Genomic DNA, 24,918 nt, shown 5'->3' on the forward strand with positions numbered 1-24,918 from the left:
GTAAATAATTCTTAGGATGTAAATAATTCTTAGGATGTAAATAATTCTTAGGATGTAAATAATTCTTAGGATGTAAATAATTTGAGACTTTTTAATATGTAAATGAATTAGCAGAAGAAAAAAATTATTCATGAAACACTGCAAGAAAAACAAAAACATCATTTTTCAAAAAAACTTAAATTTGACAACCATTTATGTCTCTGCTGGTCACTATCTCATGGACTACTACCATTAGTGTAAAAACATTTTGGATTTTCCTTAATATAAGTATTTTAAAGCAGTACAAATTTAGTTTTCAAAAATCTGAGACAATTTATTTTTTATTTTGGCCACTCCAAAACACATAGTACGTTAGAGTGACATGGATTCTGGGATAAATTTGTTGTTTCAATCCACAAAAAAGAAACTGTGTGATATAGACTAATTTAACTATTTAAAAAGTTATCTATCTGCCCAAGCATTAGCTACTATTTCAGGTCTTTCACTTAACTCTCTAAATTATAAAGAGGCTATTGATACTTTGAACTACAGGATGGGAATCAATAAATTTTAGTTTCTATATATATTGGTTCTTTATTAAAAATATTAAAAATTTAAGACTAGAAAGTTTGAGAAAATTATATAATGATATTAAAAGATTTTAAGTATACAACCTAAACATAAGTCTCTAAAAATTGACACATTGGCTTATGGATGTTTGTTAATTTCTGTTGTTAAAGAGAAACTTCCTGATGGAATTATAATTGTAATTTCTAGGAAGTTTGCTGGAAAACTGTGAAATTTAGAATCCCTTTTAAAATATTTCAACCAGGATTTACAAGCTAAAGTGTGCTGTGCCAAGTGTCTATAAGCCAAATTTTGAAAACACTAAATATAATATAATATATGTAAGAAAAATAAACAGCACAAATATAGCACAAAAATATTTATATATAAAACTTATCTTATATTATATAATATATGTAAGAAAAATAAACAACTATTTTCAGAGTTATAAAAGTAATAAAAACACCTTTACCTTAACCTTCTAAGTATAAAAATGGTGAAAAAATGGTTACTAGTTTACATGTTGGTAGTAACTTATTAAGGATTAAGGATGTTAAGTGAGACAAGATGTGATGGTAGATGTGATCAGATGATTTAAGAAGTGATTTACACAAGTTTTGGAGTGTGAAGAAGATAGAATCTGTTTGATGAATGTGTTTTTTATAAGTTGGAAAAGTGTATTAGGCATGATGAAGAGAGATATGTATTTAAACTTCCTTTTAAACCAGAATATAATTGCTTACCAGATAACTTCAAAATTTATGAAGTTAGACTGAATAGGTCAAAAGAAAAGTTTAGAAAAAACAATTTATTAAGTGAATATGATAAAAATTTTAAAGAATTTTAAAAAATTTTAAAGCAATAAAATATTTGAAACTATAATAATTGAAAAAATCCTGATAATAATAATAGTAATATAATAGAATTGATAATAGATAATTGCTTGAGAATTGATAATAGATAATTGCTTGAGAATTGATAATAGATAATTGCTTGAGAATTGATAATAGAATTGCTTGAGAATTGATAATAGATAATTGCTTGAGAATATATAATAGAATTGCTTGAGAATTGATAATAGATAATTGGTTGAGAATATATAATAGAATTGCTTGAGAATTGATAATAGATAATTGCTTGAGAATTGATAATAGCATTGCTTGAGAATTAATAATAGAATTGCTTGAGAATTGATAATAGAATTGCTTGAGAATTAATAATAGAATTGCTTGAGAATTGATAATAGAATTGCTTGAGAATTGATAATAGAATTGCTTGAGAATTAATAATAGAATTGCTTGAGAATTGATAATAGAATTGCTTGAGAATTGATAATAGAATTGCTTGAGAATTGATAATAGAATTGCTTGAGAATTAGCAAAATCACACTGTTTAGCACACAGGCCAGTTGTAAGAAAGGAAAAGGATCTACTAAGATTAGAGCTTGATGCTTTGTGTGCAAATCATTGATGCTTTGTGTGTCTATCATTGAATGACTGTCTACATTCAGGAAATCTTTGAGCTAAAATATTTGATGTTTTGTTAGGTTTTCGATTAAATTATATTGGAATATTATCTGATATTAAACAAGGGTTCTTAAATTTAGAAATCTTAAGTGAACATTACTATTTGAGATTTCTCTGGTAAAAAAAACATTAGTACAGATCAAAATCCTGAATTAACTGCGTTCAGGTTTTTAAGAATAGTTTTTGATTTATTAAATAAAATTCTATTTTTATTAAATGAAACACTGAAAACACTGAATCACTTAAGGAAATATGAAACAACTGATAAAAAATTTTTAGATAAAATTTTTGATGTTCTCTATGCAGACGATGTTATATCTGGTAGTAACAGCATCATTGATGGTCAAGATTTTTATAAAAAACCAAAAACTATTATGTCTGAGGGAAGTTTTGATTTAAGGAAATGGACAACAAACAACCAAATTGCAGTGATATTTTGATTTTAAAGAGAAAATGACAAATGTTACTGAGGAATCAATATTTAATCTTTATAATATCACTTACACAGAAGCACTTATACAGAAGCACTTACACAGAAGCACTTACACAGAAGCAGAAAAGTGATTCGTATAAGAGAGTGTTAGGAGTGGAATGGGAAACAAATGATGAATTTGTTTTCCAATTTAGTGATTTTTTAAAAATATGTCATTAGTTAAAATTAACAATAAGGAATATTTTAAAAATTTCTGCATCCATTTACGATCCGCTAGCATTTGCTTCACTTATAAAAGCCAGACTAAAAATAGTTTTTCAAATTTTGTGCAGACAACTTTATTCTACTCAGACAAAACTGAGTAGAATAAAGTTGTGAGTGAGAAGATAGAGCTTAAGTGGAAAGAACTAATACAAAATTTTATTGAATTGAGTTCATTGAGAGTAAAGAGATACGTTTTTGTGATGAATGAAGGTATATATTCTGTTGCATGGATTTTGTGATCAAAACAGCTCTCACTCAAGTGCTTTAAAGCTCTCACTCAAGTGCTTTAAAATTCTCACTCAAGTGATTTAAAGTTTTTACTTAAGTGATATCAAAAGATAGCTCAAAAAGAGGTTTATAGTACTGTTGTGTATCTGTGAATTAAAATGAGTATTGGAGTGAAAGCGTTCAAATACTTTGCCAAGAAACTGTCGAAGCAAAAGTTGTGCCATTAAAAAAGTTAAGCATTCCTCAGTTGTATAGGTGAAGTGATTTGAGTGTCAAGTAATATTTTTTGTTGGTCTGATTCTGCAATAGCCTTGTGTTAGATAAAAGGATATAAGAAGACTTAGAAACCATTGGTAAAAAATTGTGTTTTTTTATGATAAGGAAGTTGGTTGAAAAGGATAAAGTCATGTAGCAGGTGGATAACTTGTATGTTTTGTTTTAAGGAATTGAGTGATAGATGTTTGCGAGGACCTAAAATGTTATATGATAAAGTTAAAGAGAGATTATTTAAGGTTGAGAATGATTTAGATACAAACTTAAATGTTCTTTTTGAGTTAAGTAATCAAGAAAAGACAATGGTCATAAGAAGTTTGAACTTTGTTGAGGTGGAAAGTTGCAGTAATATTGCTGTTTGCATAGATATTAGAAATATAGAAACTTAAACAGATTGATATTGGTTACTGGATATATAATTAGATTTGTGACTAATTTTAAAAAATTGATTAAAAAATGGCTTTGATAAAATCTTTGAAAGATTTTGCTGGACCATTATATTAAAAGTTATTTTAAAATTAATTCTGTCTCTAAGGTTTGCATTTTGCTCATCTTGTATTAATAGCTAACATGAAGATGCCTGCATTTCTTTGAGCATTCTCCTGACATGAAGATACCTGTATTTCTTTGAGCATTCTCCTGACATGAAGATACCTGCATTTCTTTGAGCATTCTCCTGACATGAAGATACCTGCATTTCTTTGAGCATTCTCCTGACATGAAGATACCTGCATTTCTTTGAGCATTCTCTTGACATGAAGATACCTGCATTTTTTTGAGCATTCTCCTGACATGAAGATACCTGCATTTCTTTGAGCATTCTCCTGACATGAAGATACCTGCATTTCTTTGAGCATTCTCCTGACATGAAGATACCTGCATTTCTTCAAGCACTTAAAGGATTTATAGCTTGCAAGGGATTACCAGAAAGTAATATGAGCGACAATTTTAAAACATTTAAATCTTTGTTACTTAAACAAAAATTTAAATAAAAAAGTTTTGTTTAAGTAACAAAATCTAACAAAAGTTTATTTTACTGGCATCTTATGGTGGGGAGGATTTTACGAAAGTCTAGTTCAGTCAGTCAAAATTCTGCTACAGAATTTTGCAAACTGTTTTGTGTGAGATTAAATCTTTAATAATTAGTAGACCACTTGTCTACATGAGTGAAAATGACATTGAGGAAGCACTTACTCCTTTTCATTTATTTTTTAGGCACAACATAGCAAAAAATAAATTAATCTTAAAAGTTTTATCATAAAATATTAAAAGCGTTCTAATATGGTTTTACCTGGAGCTAAAGCTTTTTATCATTAAATTTTTACAACAAATTTAATGATAAAAAACATTAAATTTGTAAATTTGTTTTATCATTAAATTTGTACAGAATGCTGCAAATGCTGTACAACCATTCTGTGCAGCATTTGCACGTAACATTATTTTTTTGCTTTTATCATTAAAAAAAAGCTGAGAGTTTTTTTGTTTGCTTTAAGAAACTTATTGTCAATACACACAAACTCAAAAGACTTAAAAATTGATTTAAACAATTTAAAAGTAGTGATATTGATATATAGAGCTGCTGAACAAAACCAACCAACAAAACCAGCAACAATTGTTAAACTTGAACTATGCATCGAATGAAAAGTGTCCTATTCCAGTGAACATGCATTGAATAAAAAGTGTCCTATTCCAGCCAACATGTATTGAATGAAAAGTGTTTTATTTGTCCTGCATGACAATGGTTGACCACAAGTTGTAATATATGTAAGAAATAGGAAATTCTAATACATGCTTCATCATGTTGTGCTCAGCTTACTACTTATTTGGATCAATGCAATGTGTCCTTCAAAACCAACATTTCAGAAACTACAAAGAAATCAAAAAATCATCTTGAGAATAGATTGCATTAAAAGACAAAGAATTTTTATCAGTAATGTATTCTCCGTTGTTTGTTACGACTTGCTCCCAAGGTTCAACAAGTTTTTCAATTCCTCTTCGATAGAAATCGCCTGGCCTCGATTCGAAAAATTCTTCTAACCACGCCCATAATTCGACATCATTATTGAACAAAACGCCTCGCAAAGCATTTAAAAGAGATCGGAAGAGGTGGAAACCCGATGGCGCTAAGTCTGGAGAGTATGGAGGATGTAGCAGCACTTCCCAACCAAGCGTTTGAATCGCCTCCTTGGTCATAATGGCAATGTGGGGACGGGCTTTGTCGTGTTGCAGAAGAACGCCATATTGCCTATCAGGTCATTTTTGCTGGATGGCGTTGTTTAATTATTGCATCTGTAGAACATAAAGTTCCGCATTGACTGTTTGGTTGCGATCAAGCAATTCCCAGTAGATAATGCCTTCCCAGTCTTACCATACACACAACATTGTCCTCCGTGGATGAAGAGCTTGCTTCGCTCGTGGGGTTGCTTGTTCTTTTGGGCTTAACCATTCTTTGCGCTGCTTCATGTTGATGTAGAGACACCATTTTTGGTCACCAGTGACAATGCGATAAAGAAATCTTTGCTTATGTCCATGAGTTGAGAGATTACGAGCAAGCAAACTGGCAGCAATGGTGGATCGTTGATTTTTATTGTTTTCGCTCAATACGTGCGGCACCCAAGCTCCGAGTTTTTGAATCTTTCCCATCGAGTGGAGATGTTCTGCTACTGTTGATTTATTGGATCCTATACGCTCTGCCAACTCTCTGGTTGTTTGACGCGCGTCTTGGAGCAGAAGTTGATTCAAATGCTCTTCATCAAACTCACTTGGTCGCCCGGAACAAGATGCATCCTTGAGGTCAAAATTGCCACTTTTGAACTTTGCAAACCAATATCGAGCAGTTCTTTCAGCTATGGCACCCTTTCCGTATACAGCACAAATCTCTCTAGCAGCTTCCGTGGCTTTGGCACTTCGGTTAAATGCAAAAAGAAGGTGGTGTTGAAAATGCTCGTTTTTGTTGACTTGAAACTCCATTTAAATGCTCTGAAAATTAACAAAAATGAATCAAAACAAAAAAACCAAATAGGCTTTCTTATAGAGCAAAAAATTCTCTTTCGAATAACACAAAACATTATACTAAAAAATTTCATTTCGATCACAAATTTTTTAATTTAAAAAAACAGCAAGAACTTATCGGACAACCTATATATATATATATATATATATATACATACATACATACATACATACATACATACATACATACATACATACATACATACATACATACATACATACGTATGTATGTATGTACACACACACACACACATATATATATATATACATATGTGTGTGTGTATATATATATGTATGTGTATATATATATATTTTATTTTTTATTTTTTTATTATTCACCTCCTCAAGGCCGAGAAGGCCACTATAGATGAGGAGGCTACTTAATAGTGGTTATAACCCTCTCTCAACTCTATAACTCCGAAACACGAACCTTGAGGAACAAGGCCGCAGCGCAGAGAAACAAGTTGAGCGCGGTATTACCAGGGACGTGGTGGGGATCGAACTCGGAACCTCTCGCTTATGAAATGAGCGCTTTACCACTACACCACTACCGCATTTTATATACACACATGCATACACTCACATATATTTATGTGTCTGTGCTTACTTGGTTTTTTAGCACTCACCATTATTCAACAACTGCTCCATTTGTGATCTTCCAGTTGTTGATAAATTGACTCAAAGTTTTAATTTTTTTCTTATTTTTTTTAAAGTTCAAAGTTTTTTACTTTTTCTCGTCACACTGAACAGCTTAGCTGTTTACCTTCCCAAGTCCTTGACTTAACATTAACAGACTCGATACATAACTCAGATTTTTATAGATGGAGCTTGAGAAGGAGAAAATAGCGTTTTTATTTTTTTGACATTTCATTGAAAAAAATTTCAAAGGAATAAATCTTTATATGTTGTTTATTAGAATTGAAGCATTACCAGTTGTGCAAATAAATCAGTGTGTACTCAGTAAACTACCATCTTCTCAAGTGAAAAAGGATCAAGCTGTCCCTCTTTCAAAGAGCATTAAAATTCAACTTACAAAAGCAACTTCAAAATTCTTTCAAATTAAGTCTCTTTTAAAAGTTGATGGGGAACACTATCGAAATACCGAAGAACAAGATAACGAAGTATCATATATAGGTAAACTATTGATTTTTTGTTGTTTAATTTTATATATATATATAAATAAATAAATACATATATATATATATATATATATATATATATATATATTATATATATATATATATATATATATATATATATATATATATATATATATATATATATATATATCAGGGGTGTACCCTCATGGTCATCTGGTGGCACGGGATGACTCGTTTTCTCAAAGAGCTACTAAAATTAAAGAAAAATATCCCTGTCAGTTGCCCAGCAAGATGATTAGGTAGATTGTTACTTACAAAAGAGTATTTATTAATAAAACCACATACTGAACTATGTAGATTTTGTTCCTTGGGATTATTTAAAAGAAACTTTTAAAAAGCATTTAAAGTAGTATATGCTTTGTTTAATAATGAATACAGCGCATTATATAATTTTACTAAAAGTAACTAAAAAAAGCAGACACAACAACAACGTTTTTTTAAACGTTGTTGCTTTTCGAAGCACATTTCTTGAATTTTTGTTAAAATTATATATTCCTTCAATTCAAAATGCTAATGTATCATTCTTTAAATGTTTTAGTCACATTTTGAATCACATGAATTGCCAGTTGAATAATTAACAACACTCTCTTGTTTTCATTTGTAAAATTTTTATTTTTAATTTTGTCAAACAAAATTAACATTATAAAAAAAGTTGTTGGAATGCACATGAAAAAATATGAATGCACTTAATGATACATGTGAAAATTCTTTTTTTCTAAAAAAGAGAAGTCTTAGTATAATGAATTACAATAAAAACATACTGAACTACTGACTATCATAACGGATGGCTCAAGTAAGAAAAAAAAGTTTTTTAGTCGCCTGCAGGGCAACCGTGACAAAATAGGACAAAATAGTGACAAAATAGTACACCCCTGTGTGTGTGTGTTTGTGCGTGTGTGTGTATATATATATATATATATATATATATATATATATATATATATATATATATATATATATATATATATACACACATATATATACATACAGTCACAATCAAAAGTTTGGAACATTGTATAAAAAAAACACAATTTTCATTAAATTATTCATTTATTTTATCAAAATAAATTAGTAACGATGATAATTGACAAAAATAATAACTTTGAACTAATAGTAAAGGTTTTATGAATTTAATATTTGGTATGCTGTCCTTGAGCTTTCAAACAGTTAGCTAGGCGGGTAGGCATAGAATGAATGAGTTTTCTCAAATATTCAAGAGTCATAAGTTTAGTCCATACCTGCTTAATTTTTTCTTGAAGATCATCTGAAGATAAGGGTCGCAGTTTCTGGACTTCGTTTTTGAGATAGTTCCAGCAGTTTTTAATGGGATTGAGGTCCAGTGAATTACCAAGCCAGGGGCCAATGACATCAACCCTATTCTCACGTAACCAACTGCTTACAAGCTTGGCCCTGTGACAGGGTGCTCCGTCATGCTGAAACTTGTTGGTATTCGTGATGTTCATGAATAATTTAAGTTTTTCTTGAAGTATATCAAGATAAACATGGCTATTTATTGTGGTGTTAGAAGGCATAAACCATAAACTGCCACTTTGATTTGCTGTAATGGCACCCCATATCATGATTTTAGGGCAATGTTTTACAGTCAAAAGCAAATATTTGGGGTTGTATCGTTGACAAGGTGGGCGCCTAACGCTTGTAGAACGACCACCAAATTGTTCGATTAATGATTCGTCGCTAATCATTACATTCTCCCAATCTTCCGCTGACCAGTCCTTGTATTTCTGACAGAAGGCTATACGGTCTCTAATATTTTTTTGAGAAAGGCAAGGTTTTTTTGCTGGAACATGGCTCTTTAAATGAAATTGTTTGCACAAACGTCTTCTAATGGTCACAACTCTTGGTGCAACACCTGTGGGGAATACCTCTGATGAAATTTCAGAAGCACTGGCAAATGGATATGCTTTTGCATAACAATGCATGCGATTATCTGTCCTTTTTTTTGTGTACCGGCATAGTAGAGGTAAGATGGCGTAAATTTTTAAAACCAGCTAAAGCCACGTGTCAAATAATATCCAAATAAATCTTTCCAATATATTACCGCTATGAAATAAAAATAAAAAATAGTGAATCGAAGTCAATTAATCAATCTATCTAAATAAAAATTAAAATTCACAATGTCAAATAATCAAGAAATATCGATGAAAAACATTAAAGCACTATTAGATGCACAAAAAAAAGAAATCCTACAAGCAATAAACACAAGTCTTTCTAAAATAACAAGCGATATAGCTGAACTAAAAATTGCATACACTAATATTAAATCTACAGTACAAAAAAATACTGATGATATTAATGAAATACGACAGCAACTGCTCAATCTGACCTCAGATAATAAAACATTTTCAGAAGACATTATTAAGCTTAGTGCGGCATTAGATGACCAAGTAAACAGAAATTTAAGAAAGACACTGATTTTTAAAAACATTCCTATTAGCACAAACAAATCCAAGGAATCCTGGTCTGATACCAAACTAACTATTGCAGATACCATCACAAAAGCGGCTAACATAGACCCGAAAAATGCCCATGACATGATCGAACGCTGTCATCGAGGAAAAGTTAACGAAAACAGCACTAAGTCAAGCCACATTTTTGTTAAATTTCATAAATGGGCTGATAGTGAACACACAAAAAATATCTTTTTTATGTCCAAAAACAATATACGGGTTGAACAAATGTATTCACCATCACTAACTCGACGCCGCAATGAGGCCATGAAAGAACGTCGTCGTCTAATAGAAAACAAGTCAATAGTAAGCGGGTACCTCGAATATCCAGCCCTACTTAAAGTTAAGAAAAAGAAAGAGGATCCCAGGTATGTTTTACTAAAATCTTTTTGAGTCGACATAAATCGCTTATAGCTTTGGAGTTCGAGCAATGGTACCTTTGATTTGCACTTGTTTTTCATTTTTTTCTTTTATTGGTTTGTTTGTTTTGTTTTATTTTGATTTGCGGCACTATATTTGAACTTTTTCAAGCCTTTTATATTATATAAAATTTAGCGATATAGTAATAATTTTTGTGATGTTTATTATATTTTTACTTTTTATTTTTATTCTGTTTCTGGTGTTTTTAAATTGAAGACATTGCAAACGATAAATAGCATAAAATTCCTTTGTTAAAAAATGTGCGCTTGGTTGGTTTCGTTGAATAAAAAAAAGTCTTAATCCTTGTAATTTTTTTATTTTTTTTTATTTTTTTGTTTTTGTTTGTTTGTTTCTATTATTTTTGCGTTTTTTTTTTGTTTTGATCAGTACTTTTTTTTATTTTTATTTTTTATTTTTTTAATATTATTATTTTTTGATTGCAGTTTAGATTGCAGTTACTTACATTCATATAAATAATCTTACTTATATATTTTATCGCCATATCAATTCACAGTAATGAAAACTACACATAGCGAATGTGCTGTTTGCAAAGTTAATATCTATAAAAATCAGAAAGCTATTTTTTGTGATAACTGCCTCAATTGGGTCCACCTAAAATGTAACAACCTCAATGATATTGACTACCAATTACTAAAAAACTCCTCAAAAAATTGTTCATGGTTTTGTATAAATTGCTCAGCTAGTATATTTCCCTTCAATAACGAAACTATAACTGACAATGAAAATCTTGCTAATGGTGACACTAAAATAAACAAAAATTATCAAGTATCAGGTTTTCCCATAGAGAGTCTTCACACAGTATTCAACACATTTAATACACATATTAATAACAACAACAAAACTCGAAAAACCTCAATAAACAGTTACTACACCAATGTTGATGATTTAAAATGTATAGCAGCTGACAAATCTTCATTCAATGTCTTTCATATCAATATATCATCACTCTCGAAACATTTTGATGACCTTGAAAATCTACTCCAATCAACAAAACTTGAATTTGACATAATTGGTATATCGGAAACCAGATTGAATAAAAAAAGCCCACAAACTAGCAACTTAACACTTAATGGGTATTCCTATGAACACACACCATCTGAATCACATGCAGGTGGTGCATTATTATATATAAATAACAGGCTCGCCTATAAACCCAGAAACGATCTCCACATCTTTAAACCAAAAGAACTAGAATCTATCTTTATTGAAATTATAAATCCTAAAAAATCAAATATTATCGTTGGTTGTGTTTACAGGCATCCAAAAATGTCTTTAGACAACTTCCTATCATTCTATCTTAATCCGTTACTCAAAAACCTAACGAAAGAAAATAAAACTGTATTCATTTTAGGGGATTTCAACATTGATCTGTTAAAGTATGACACAGATTCATATACTAGAGACTTTTTAGATTCACTCACCTCAAATTACTTTCTACCTCACATTGTCCACCCTACTCGTATCTGTAAAACATCAAAAACACTAATAGACAACATCTTTTCAAATCTTAAATCAAATAAATATAAAGCAGGGAATCTTACCACCACAATCTCAGATCATCTTCCACAATTTCTGATAGCCTATAATATTCTTAAACCACCACCTAATAAAAAGCTCTTAATCCAGGAAAGAAACTGGAAAAGGTTCAATGAAGTTGCATTTAGAAACGATTTTCACAATCTTAGTTTAGACAGAGAACCAAAAATATACCCTGATAATTGTACTCAGTCTCTTGAGAATACTATCTCCAACATTAATCTACTGCTCGATATCCATGCGCCTTTGAAAAAGCTTAACAAACAAAACATTAAATTCAAGACTAAACCATGGATATCAGATGAACTCAAGCACTCTATACAGCACAAAAATAATCTCTTTAAAAAATATATTAGGTCTAAAAATCAAACAAATAAAACCATATATCATAATGAGTATAAAACATTTCGTAATAACCTCCAATCTAAACTCAAAGAAAGCAAAAAAAAATACTACGATAATTATTTTACTGAAAACATAAAGAATATAAAAGCAACCTGGAAAGGCATTAAAAACATTATTAATATTAAAAGTAACTCTCAAACAACTCCTAATGTAATCATACATAACAATAAAACAATAACAAACCCCTTTGATATTTGTAATGCTTTCAACAACTACTTTACTAACGTTGGTAAGGATGTCCAGGCAACAATTCCTTCATCCATGAATCATTTTACATATTACTTATCAAATCCTTTTCAAAAATCATTCTTTATAAAACCTACTGACGAACATGAAATTTCAAATATTATCAACTCTTTAGACGCAAATAAAGCTTCTGGACCAAATGGTCTGCCTGTTAAAATTCTAAAACTATTAAAAACAGAACTCTCAAGAATTCTTTCTAACATTTTTAATATCTCGTTCTCAAGTGGTATTTTCCCAGAAAACTTAAAAACTGCCAAAGTTGTACCTATTTTTAAAACTGATTCAAAACTATTAATATCAAACTATAGGCCAATTTCCCTCCTCTCCAACATTGATAAAATTCTTGAAAGGCTAATGTTTAACCGCTTATACAAATTCTTCAATGAAAATAAATTGTTTTGTGAATTACAATTTGGTTTTTGAACAAACTACTCTACATCACTTGCTTTATTAAGTCTAACAGAAAAAGTTAAAGATTCTCTGGATGAAGGAATGTTTGGATGTGGCATTTTTATCGACCTTCAAAAGGCTTTTGACACTGTAGATATTGACATTTTACTTTATAAGCTATCGTACTATGGTATTAGAGGAGTCTCAAACTCTTGGTTCAAATCTTTCCTTACTAATAGAACTCAATTAGTATCCATTAGTGGGATGAGCTCAGACCTAAACGATATCAAAGTAGGTGTTCCTCAGGGATCTGTCCTTGGCCCTTTATTGTTTCTTATTTATATAAATGACATGTCTAAAGCTTTAAAATTTTGTAGAGTCCAACACTTTGCAGATGACACAAACCTTCTCTATTTTCCATAAAACAAATCAACAAATATGTTAACTATGATCTTAAAAAACTATGCCTCTGGCTAAATGCCAACAAAATTTCCCTCAACTCCAAAAAAACTGATTTAATATTATTTAAAAGTCGTCACAAAAAATTAGATCAGCAGCTCAAAATTAAGTTAAATGGGAAAAAACTTTGGTGCAAAAAATTTGTAAACTACTTGGGTATAAAGCTAGACAAAAACTTAGCCTGGACTTACCATTATAACGATTTATCTAATAAGTTGAATAGATCCCTTGCCATCCTGTCAAAGCTAAGACATTTTGTACAACAAAAAACTTTAAAATCTATTTACTATGCTTTGTTTCACTCTCATCTCACATATTGCCTTTTATCATGGAGTCAAAACATAAGTACTGTAAATCGCCTATTTATCATGCAGAAAAAAGCAGTCAGGGTTATTGAATTTCTACCAAACAATGCACATACATTCCCATCTTTTAACACACTACAAATTTTAAAACTGCATGATATTATCAAAATTGAAAATTGTTTATTTATTCACAGCTGCCTTAACAAAAAACTACCTCCTATATTTAATCAATGGTTTACTCTACGCAGTACAATTAGCTGCCAACTTACAAGAAATTCTTGCAGAGGTGCACTGAGTGTGCAAAAATATAATACAAAATCCTACGGCAAACATTCCTTTAAATACTTTGCATTAATGGACTGGAATCAAATTTAAAATAAATTAAAATCAATCCCTTTTAGCAATAATAAAAAATATGTTCTTAAAACCAAATTAAAATACTACTTGCTACATCAAAATAAATAGAAACAGCAATAGTATCAATGGTGATAATAGATAAATCACCATATAAATTATATAAGATACAAATATGAATGTAGACTAATTGCAACCTTCTGTGAGTGTATTATTTATTTTATTTGCTTCTTTTTTTTCTTTTCTTTCTTTTGTTTTGTTTTGTTTTGTTCATGGTCGCTCTCCTCGATTTAGCCTAGCTATATGAGAGTGAACCATCCAGAATGTAGACTGTACAAATATTTTTTATAACGTATAACATTCTTATGTAAAACATCTATATTTCTGGTAAATATATTTCTTTTTGTTGTTGTTGTTGTTGTTGTTTGAGTAGTTACCTTTGGTTGTCCAGTTCTAGCTTTGCTTTTAAAATCACCAGTTTCATCTCTTCAATGTTTTTAAAATACAGCTACGTGTTACATTAAAACGTGCAGCAATAGAAGTCAGTGTCAATCCTTGTTCACGTAGAATAGCAATCTGAGCATGTTTTTCTGTTGTTAATTCATTAGTTCTTCCCATAATTATTATTTTAACTTTTTGCAAAAATTAAAATATTAATTAAAATATATATATATATATATATATATATATATATATATATATATATATACACACACACATACACACATACTACCGTCCAAAATTATTCCAATGGTCTTACTTTTTAATATAAGATATCAAAGTTTTCCTTACTATTGGGAGAAATACTGAGAACTGAGAAAATATGATTGAATTATATTTTATCTTTCCATTTATTAGGTTTACAAAAAAGTTATTATGAAGTCCTATTAGATTAGTTTATAATTATTTGCCTTTTTTTTGTTTTTGTTTTTTTGTTTTTGGACATCTTTACTTCCAACAAGGCTGCAAGCAACCACTATTAGAGTTGGAAGTTACTGGGAAAAAAAAGATGAAGTTTATAAAGCAAGATAACAATTAACAGACGACTTCAAAGATTGCAAATTATATGAAGCAGGATAGCAAGACGAAGGAAGCAAATTCCAAAGAACAAGGAAATGTTCAAGGAAAAAAACTAGACTAATAAGAATTTTTGGAGCATTTAAGAACAGTCACAGTAAAAGGATGACTTAATTAAATGGCGAGTAACACAAGTAAATGGTATCATCAGCGAACAATGCCACCTTAGATGTGAGATTTTCTGGGAAATCGTTAATGTAAATTAAAAAGAGTATAGGGCCAAAGATAGAACCTTGAGGAACCCCTGAAAATACAGGATATGAAGAAGAGTGCTGTCCATTGAGCACAACTTTTAACTACGATTGTTAAGGAGGGGTTCAATAAAAAAAAATCTGAACCATACAAGAGAGGTGGAATAACAGATTTGCCCTTATTATGGATACTGTTAAAAAATTCTTCAGAAGTCACGAGAGCCTAATTTTTGAGAATAATTTCCGAGAATAGCATTAGACAAAACCTTTTTGCTATGGTTTCTTGCAAAAGTAAATAGACATCTGTTTTCTCGAGAATTGTTTTGCTAATAGATATGAAAGTAATGGTTTCGATTGGAAGTTGCAGCAGCACAGTGAGAGGAAAACTGAGAAGAAGAGTAGGGCTTGAGTTGAAATTGTTGAGAGGGAATAAAAGATTCCATGCCAGTCTGTATCCAAGAAGTTATGTAAGAAGCACATTTGTCAGCAGGAAGACAAAATATTTCTACCCAAGGGCCATCATGAAGAAAATCGCAGAAAGAGTCCTAGTCAGCTTTAAGGTAGTTGTAAGGGGGATTCTGATGATGAAGAAGAATGATATATATATATATATATATACACACACACACACACACACACACACACATACTTAAATCTGTCAACTGTTTCCTTGCTTTATAACTCTATTCTTGTTTTCTAGTAACTCCCAACTTAATAGTGGTTGCTTGCAGCCTTGTTGCGAGTGAATAAAAAAATGTGTGGAAATAATAAGTTATAATAGTAATCTTTGTTATTTCAACACTTAATGGAATATTTTGTAAAATTACTTAATGAAATCATTCTGGAAACTGCAGCCAGATAATTTGCGTACATAATGCAAATTTAACTTTTGCAAAACAATTATTTAAGTTACTTTCTAAAAATAAATTTCTTTAACAACTAAAAAATTACAGCAAATAAAATTAAATAATTATAATAAGATAAAACAACAACAAAAAAAAGTAAAAAATGAAAAGCATTAAATTATTGCAATTAACAAAATTTTTATTTAAATGGAATTTGAATTATAACTATTCAACTCTCAAATTAAAGTTAGAACTCATGGGCAAATAACTGTTACTTGTTTTTTCTTTTAGTTTTTTTTTACATTTTCAAGATTGTAGTGAACCATATTCCTAACAAAGAAAATATGAGCTTTAACATTAATCACAAATACAAATATGCAAAAAAATATTGAATATATTTAAGATACAGAAATATTAGACAGAAAATATTATATTTGTAATGTTGCTTATTTATATTTATAATTTTGTTTATATAATGTTATATTGTATTTGTAATGATGTATCTTGCAGGGATGGATAAATTAGCATTAATTGAAAATTGTGTTAAAATAAGTGTTTTACTTTGAATGAAATCCAATGATGTAAAAATGTTGTGATTGTACTCTGTGTTCATTACATAATGAATTGCAAATGGAACCATTACAGCTGATAGAGAATCAGTAAATGTATGTGAAACTTTTTTGTTGGTCAGTACATAAAAATGTTTTGATTGAAACCAAATGGCTTTCAACAAAAAAATAAATTAATTCAAAATTATATGACTGTTATTTGTTTAATTTTCAATGTACCCAGACTATAATTTAAATAAAGCCAATAAAAACACCTTTTACAAAAATTATTGGATGAGAAATTGGCTAGATGCTGACAAATAAATAAGAATTTAAATTTCATATTCTTTGTTAACAAACATTTTTTGAATAAAAACTTACATTTACTGATAATATTATATGTTCAGCTTTACTCCAAAGTAAGCTATAAATGCCATGCCCAATAAAGTGTTTCCTGAATGCCTCCATAGTTCATACTGTAACTTTTTGCTTCAAGTAGAATTTCCTTTTATGTATCTCTCATAAGCTTGTCAACATCTTTTATTGGCCAAGGCTGATTTTTGAATAACTGTTGTAGCTGTTTCTATAGTAATTAAAAATAAACAACATTTTGAGCTTTATCAAAACTGCCAGGTATGAAACTTTAAACTGTGTTGAATTGAACAATTTTACCTTGGCATTTGGTAAGTTTGAAACATTTAGGTCCCAGTTATGTATACTGTCCCAGTTATGTATGTTGTATACAATAAGTTTCATTTTCTTAGATTTACATGATGACAATGGGACTTTCTGATAAGATTTTTTTTTCCTTGCTTCTAATCGAAGCATTAACATTTTAACTCTATTATGTATGTATGTATTTTAACTCTATTATGTATGTATGTATGTAGATACATACATACATACATACATACATACATACACATACATACATACATACATACATACATACATACATACATACATACATACATACATACATACATACATACATACATACATACATACATACATACATACATACATACATACATACATATATATATATATATATATATATATATATATATATATATATATATATATATATATATATATATATATATATATATATATATATATATATATATATATACACATATATATATTAGAGTATTACCACTGTAGTATTTTATTTATATTTAGTTTAGGTGTTTTTATGTATTATCTTTACTTTGAAATTAACAAGAAAATGATATTTTAAATTGATTTATCTAAAATTAAAAAGATATTTGCATATCTTAATTGCACACTAAACAAAACTGCATGGAGCACATTAGAAACTTTGTAGGATATTGAATAAAATATCAGGATAATTTACAAAGCAACTTAACATCACATTTAACATATAATCTTGCTATTTTTACAAAATGAAGTAGCATAAAAACATTAACTGAAAAAAAATCCCTTAACCAAACATATAAAATGTCACAAATTTGAAGAACTATATTATAGTCATACTATTATCTATGGTTTCATATTATAAGCAATCTTCTTTCTTTGTTTGTTTTTTTCTTTTATGGGTCTTTTTGTTTTTAAAATCAATTTGTAATATTGTTTGTCTATTTCATAGGGAATATACTTGAGCATTATGGCTAGATTTCTTTTTTTTATTTTCCAAAAGTGACAAGTGCTCGGTTAGATCCATATTCTTTGGCAATTTCATTAAAGCAGTAGACTTTAGTTTTCTTGTATTTCTTACATACCCAATTAATAAAGTCTTCATTAAAAGATATTCTAAATTTGAGTTTCAAAATTGTACTTTCATTGTACACAATTTGTTTTATTTTTGTGTAAGGAATTTTAGAAAGAAAATAGGTTGCTGCTTTTTGATAGTCTAGAAAATTTGTGGGAGTCATCTGCAGTATCTTAAAAGTACTTGACTTTGTAGTCATATTTTTTAACATTGTTATCAGATCAATTGGACTTTATATTTCTATAAATTTTTTTAACGCTCTATAACACTGTTTATTGCAACAAGTTACCATGTTTAATGCTAAACTCATTTTTGAACTTTTATTTTGTGGAACGTAACTGTCCGATCAAAGAATGACTTTATTAATATTATGAATGTCTTTTACTACATTTTGTGTTATTTTCACAATTTCAATTCAAAACAAACACCAAAGTCTTGGTCTCGAGGTGCCTTGAAAGTAATATTTAACTGTGTTGGTCTTGGTATTGGTCTTGAAGCCTAAAGTCTTGGTTGTAGTCTTGGTCTTGAAAGCCTAGAGTATTGGTCTTGGTCTTGGATCTCTACTGTCTTTTACTTTCTTGATTCTTACAAAAAATATCAACTCAATGAATCAATTAGTTATTAATAACAAACCGTAGATCACCTCAACTTCCCACTCTCAATGAGAGTTCATAACGTTGGTTTGACAAGGTTCTAACTGAAATTTTTTATGTTTGGAGAATTTTAAAAAAATACGTACTTACATGTGTGAACATAAGTTTTATTGTGTTGGACTTTATAGAACCTTGTCTTGATCCTGGTCTTGTAAAAACTTTCAAAGTCTTGGTCTTGGTCTGGTCTTGAAAAATTCAGTCTTGGTCTTGGTCTTGGTCTTGAGCTCAAATGTCTTGGTCTTTATCTTGGAATAATTTCATCTTAAGATATACTTGTTCAATATCTACTATAAAATATATAGAATTGGCATTGCTTATCAAAATTTTCAGTAGTCAAGACACAAGACAGTAAAAGCCACGCTTTTACTGTCTTGTGTCTTGACTACATTTCTGTTGAATATTTAAAAAAATGTTATAAATTAATTTTTTTATTTTTAAATTGAAAAAAAGATCTGAAAATTTTGATAAGCAATGCCAATTCTATATATTTTATAGTAGATATTGAACAAGCATATCTTAAAATGAAATTCTGTAACAACTACTCATTTTCAGTAAAAAGTGGATATTTAACAAACCAATTTTTATATGATTATATGTGTGTGTGTGTGTATATATATATATATATATATATATATATATATATATATATATATATATATATATATATATATATATATATATATATATATATATTGTTTTTGTTGTATCAAGTTAAGATACAAAGTCTCTTGTTCATTTAAGAGCGATCAATTTAATGTAAATTGTTTACAAAACAGATCAGTATTAATATATATATATATATATATATATATATATATATATATATATATATATATATATATATATATATATATACATATACATTAGAGATCAATGTGACACACAGTTTTAGACACCAATGTGACACGCAGTTTTAGTAGTTATGAAGACATGAAGTTGGAAGTTTTAGTAGTTATGAAGACATGAAGTTGGAAGAGAGTTCCCAAGCATTGATGTGTAAGGAAAGAAACTTGATAAAAGTTTTTAGTGTATGAAGGGGATAGATACATAAATAAATTTAGTTAACTTTGAAAATTAGAAAATCGTCGCTTGTCATTGCTAAATGTCATTTTAGTGATATATTTGTTAGTTTTTTTTTATAAGCTGATTGTTTACATTTACTCTTAGTTAGTTCATAAGGTACATTGACAAAAATACATTGTTAACTTATTTAAAACATTAAATGCATTAGTTCATTCTATTTTTTGTTAAGTAAGAGTTAATTTGATTTGTAAGTTTTGTTTAAGTAAAGCATAGACTTGATTCTCAGTGTAAATAAAATTATCCAAAATGTTTGTAAATTTTAGGAAATAATGAAAGTTTATCTGAATCTCATGATGATGAACAGCCTATCCCCCCTCCTCGTCTTAAAAGAAAAGCTAAGAAATCAAAAAAAGCAAAAGAAAAAGAAAGAAAAGCGCAAGAAGAAAAAAAAGATGACCTAGCATGGTTTTCAACTTTAACAAAGTTCAATGTTCCTCCATTGCCAACATTGACAGGTTTTTGTATTATATTTATTATATTTTTTCAAGTTTTTGCATTTAAGCATGAAATTTAAGTACCAAAATATAAAGTCTGGATGAAGGGGGAGGGGAAAAGTAAATTGACATTTTTCGAACTCTGAGGATATCCAAATAATTATAATTATGCTGATGCATGATGAATTCTGAAATGGAAAAAAAAACAGTTAAAATCAAAATTTTTTGTCATTTTTTTTCTTTATTTAGTAACACTTAACTTACTTTTTAAATAAACTGTATTAAAGGAATAAGAAATACATATGGCATGTTTTGAAAAAAAAATTAATTTGAAATTATCAATATTAAAGAATAATAAAATAAAATTTATTTATAAAAAGATAATTATGCGTAAAAGATTTATCTCTTAACTACACCAAGCCAGCCCAGTCATACTCCAGAAAACCATGATGGATTAAACACCTATGCATGGGTTTGTAACTGACTTATGACTAAAAAACTAGCCCAGGCGTCTTCCAGAGACAAACAACTTCTTTCGCTGTGACAGTAATTGTGATTTAGAAAAATAGTTGTGCTGGATGACCATAACACTAACCCTTACGGGCTAGGCCCAATATTATTTAAAAACTTTGGCATATATATAATTCTGGCATATATGAAGTTCACCGAATGGTCACACACGAGCAATAAATGCCTGAAGGAAGAAATGAAGTACATTAAAATAAAGGAGAATTATTTTTCAAACAAAGCATATTTTGACAGTTGTCAAGACAAAATTAAAGATTAATAGAAGAATATTTTTAAATGAATAAGACAGACAATGCACCTAAACAGTACTAACAGTAGTAATAATAAACACTAATATGAACAAAAATATACAAAAAATGTCACCAAACAAAAAAATAAAAATAAAAAAAAACATTAATGCTAATGTGTAAACATAATTTGTGTAGTGATTGAATAATAAACATCTCCTCAGAGCATTTATTATTACTGGCGTTTCGATGAGGATCAGCACTAATAACTAGTTTATCCCGTCAGACAAACGTCATCGCCACTTATGCTTTACCCCGCAACTTACGCCTAATCCATACTGCAGTAAAAAAGGATTCATTACAAATAGCCACAACCCAACCATACCCAAATTTGTAAAACACTAATATTTTTTGATGATATGTGTAAAAAGTATAGATCTACTGTACAATATAAATAAAAATAACTAAATAAACCACTTACCATACCACCGGTAGAAAACACTAAGCACAATAAATTAAAATTCTAATAAAAACACCAGAACAAAACTAAAGCAACTAAAATATGCAAACAGAAAATACTAAAAAATTTTACCCTAAGACCATTTAAACTAAATAGGTACTTCCAGCATAAATAAACCAAAAGCAATCAAATGACAAAATGCCCTATTAAAAACCCTTTTGAAATTAAATAAAACACAATAGAGTCTTCAAAAAATTCTAACGCTGTCATAGATACTTCATTCGAATTTTGTTAACCAATCTAAAGTGTAAGAAAATAAACAACCCACGCAACTTAAAATCATTACTAAAAATCAAGTAATATATGATAGTAGAAAAAAATATATATATATATACATACATATATATATATATTATATATATATATATTATATATATATATATATATATATATATATATATATATATATATATATATATATATATATATATATATATTGCCTGCAAAAATGTAAAGATTTAAACATGTAGTAAAGGATATAAGAAATTCTCTGAATAATAATAAAAGACGAAAATTGTGCATGTGAAAATCAAAACAAAGCTAATATAATATAGCATAAAAGTTCCTTAATAATGGTAATAATATGAAAATCATATTATTTATATATATGATAAATAATATATTAAAAAATATTGTCATAAGATTAACAGAATACTAAAATAAGGCCAGATAAATTTTAGCCAAATAAGTGGTTAAAAAATTATTTATACGGTCCAAATTCAAAGTAACTATTGAGACCATATCTAAATCAAAATTTCCAAAAAGTAAAGTTTTCTCTACGGTTCGAATTAAATACACGGTAACAAAGCAACAACGAAAAGACAAAACACTTCAAAAGCCGCAAGTTAAAAATCGCTATTATATGTATATAAGCTACAATACAAACGATATGTATATGAACCCTAAAATCAAAACTCAATCACACATGATAACCTCGTATACATGACATACAATCTACATCTACATTACAACCATATACTATCTATTAAAAGAAAATATTATTTATGTAAGAATGAGTTCAAACAAAAGTAGTTTATATAAACTTTTAATTACTTACTTTCAATTCGGACCCTAGAGAAAACTTTACTTCTAAACAATATTTTTTCCCGCTTAGTACATCGTTTTTATATCACGACTTATTGTTATATCACCCCAAAATAATTTTTTAACCACTAAAATAGTTTTTTAATCAAGGAACTTTTATGCTATATTATCTCACATTCATTACTCAGCTTTGTTTTAATTTTCACATGCACAATTTTTGTCTTTTATTATTATTCAGAGAATTTCTTATATCCTTTACTACATGTTTAAATCTTTACATTTTTGCAGGCAATATATATATATATATATATATATATATATATATATATATATATATATATGTATATATATATATATATATGTGTGTGTATATATATACGTGTTTATATATATATATATATATATATATATATATATATATATATATATATATATATATATATATGTATGTATATATTTTCTACTATCATATATTACTTGATTTTTAGTAATGATTTTAAGTTGCGTGGGTTGTTTATTTTCTTACACTTTAGATGGGTTAACAAAATTCAAAAATGAAGTATCTATGACAGCGTTAGAGTTTTTTAAAGACTCTATTGTGTTTTATTTAATTTCAAAAGGGTTTTTAATAGGGCATATTGTCATTTGATTGTTTTTGGTTTATTTATGCTGGAAGTACCTATTTAGTTTAAATGGGTGAAATTTATTAGAATTTTCTGTTTGCATATTTTAGTTGCTTTAGTTTTGTTCTGGTGTTTTTATTAGAATTTTAATTTATTGTGCTTAGTGTTTTCTACCGGTGGTATGGTAAGTGGTTTATTTAGTTATTTTTATTTATATTGTACACTAATCTATGATCTACACTAATATTAGTGTTTTACAAATTTGGGTATGGTTGGGTTTTGGCTAATTGTAATGAATCCTTTTTTACTGCAGTATGGATTAGGCGTAAGTCGCGGGGTAAAGCATAAGTGGCAATAATGTTTGTCTGATGGGATAAGCTAGTTATAAGTGCTGATCCTCATCAAAACGCCAGTAATAATAGACACGAATCTGAGGAGATGTTTACACATTAGCATTAAAGTTTTTTTTCCATTCTGAGGCCTTTCATTGCTGTATGCATACTTTTTGTTTTTGTTATCAATTTTTTTTTTTTTTTTTGTTTGGTGACATATTTTTTGTATATTTTTGTTCATATTAGTGTTTATAAAACAATTTATTGTTTATTATTATTGTTAGTACTGTTTAGGTGCATTGTCTGCCTTATTCATTTTTAAATATTCTTCTATTAATCTTTAATTTTGTCTTGACAACTGTCAAAGTTTGCTTTGTTTGAAAAATAATTCTCCTTTATTTTAATGTACTTCATTTCTTCCCTCCGGCGTTTACTGCTTGTGTGTGACCATTCGGCAAATTTTATATATGCCAGAATTATATATATGCCAAAGTTTTTAAATAAATCTCTTGTCCAAGTCATTTGAATAATAAGAGTAATTTATAGTTAAAAGGGTTTTGCTGTAAGTTAAGCAACTCGCTCAAACACTTGACTTTAACAATAAAAATACTTCAATTAAATTATTCTCATTATTCTTAATTAAACTTAAGTAGAAAAACAATAATTATAGACATTAAAAATAATTAAAATAACAAATCAGAGTCAGAACATATAGAATTAGATCAGAAGTTCAGACACTTAAACAACAAAAGTTAGATCAGAAAACACTGAAACTGTTAAAGTTAGGTCAAAAGATACTGAAACAGTTAAAGTTAAGTTAGAAGACACTGAAACAAAATAAAACAAAGGAGTGAAAAAAAGAACACAAAATTGACAACAAACAACTAATCAAAAACAGAAAAACAAAAAACAAAAAAAATGAAAAGAATAATTGGATATTAATAATTTTAACACTAATATCTATTGTTGGCATTACAAAAAGCGTAAATAATACTCTTTATACTAAAACGAGCCCAAAATCTGTTAAAATAA

At 28.6% G+C, this 24,918-nt stretch overlaps 1 protein-coding gene across 2 annotated transcripts in view; it reads left to right on the forward strand.

Annotated features, from left to right (window-relative positions):
• The window catches only part of LOC136072012 (uncharacterized), a 91,249-nt gene that overhangs the window by 55,606 nt on the left and 10,725 nt on the right, over positions 1-24,918 (forward strand). For both annotated transcript variants that reach the window (XM_065819859.1, XM_065819860.1), the window contains 2 exons: positions 7,199-7,416; positions 20,442-20,633. In XM_065819859.1, coding sequence (XP_065675931.1) covers positions 7,199-7,416; positions 20,442-20,633 — 410 coding nt within the window. The remainder of the gene's footprint in view (positions 1-7,198; positions 7,417-20,441; positions 20,634-24,918) is intronic.

This window comes from Hydra vulgaris, chromosome 15, assembly GCF_038396675.1.
Source record: "Hydra vulgaris chromosome 15, alternate assembly HydraT2T_AEP".
Classification (NCBI taxonomy): Eukaryota; Metazoa; Cnidaria; class Hydrozoa; order Anthoathecata; family Hydridae; genus Hydra; species Hydra vulgaris.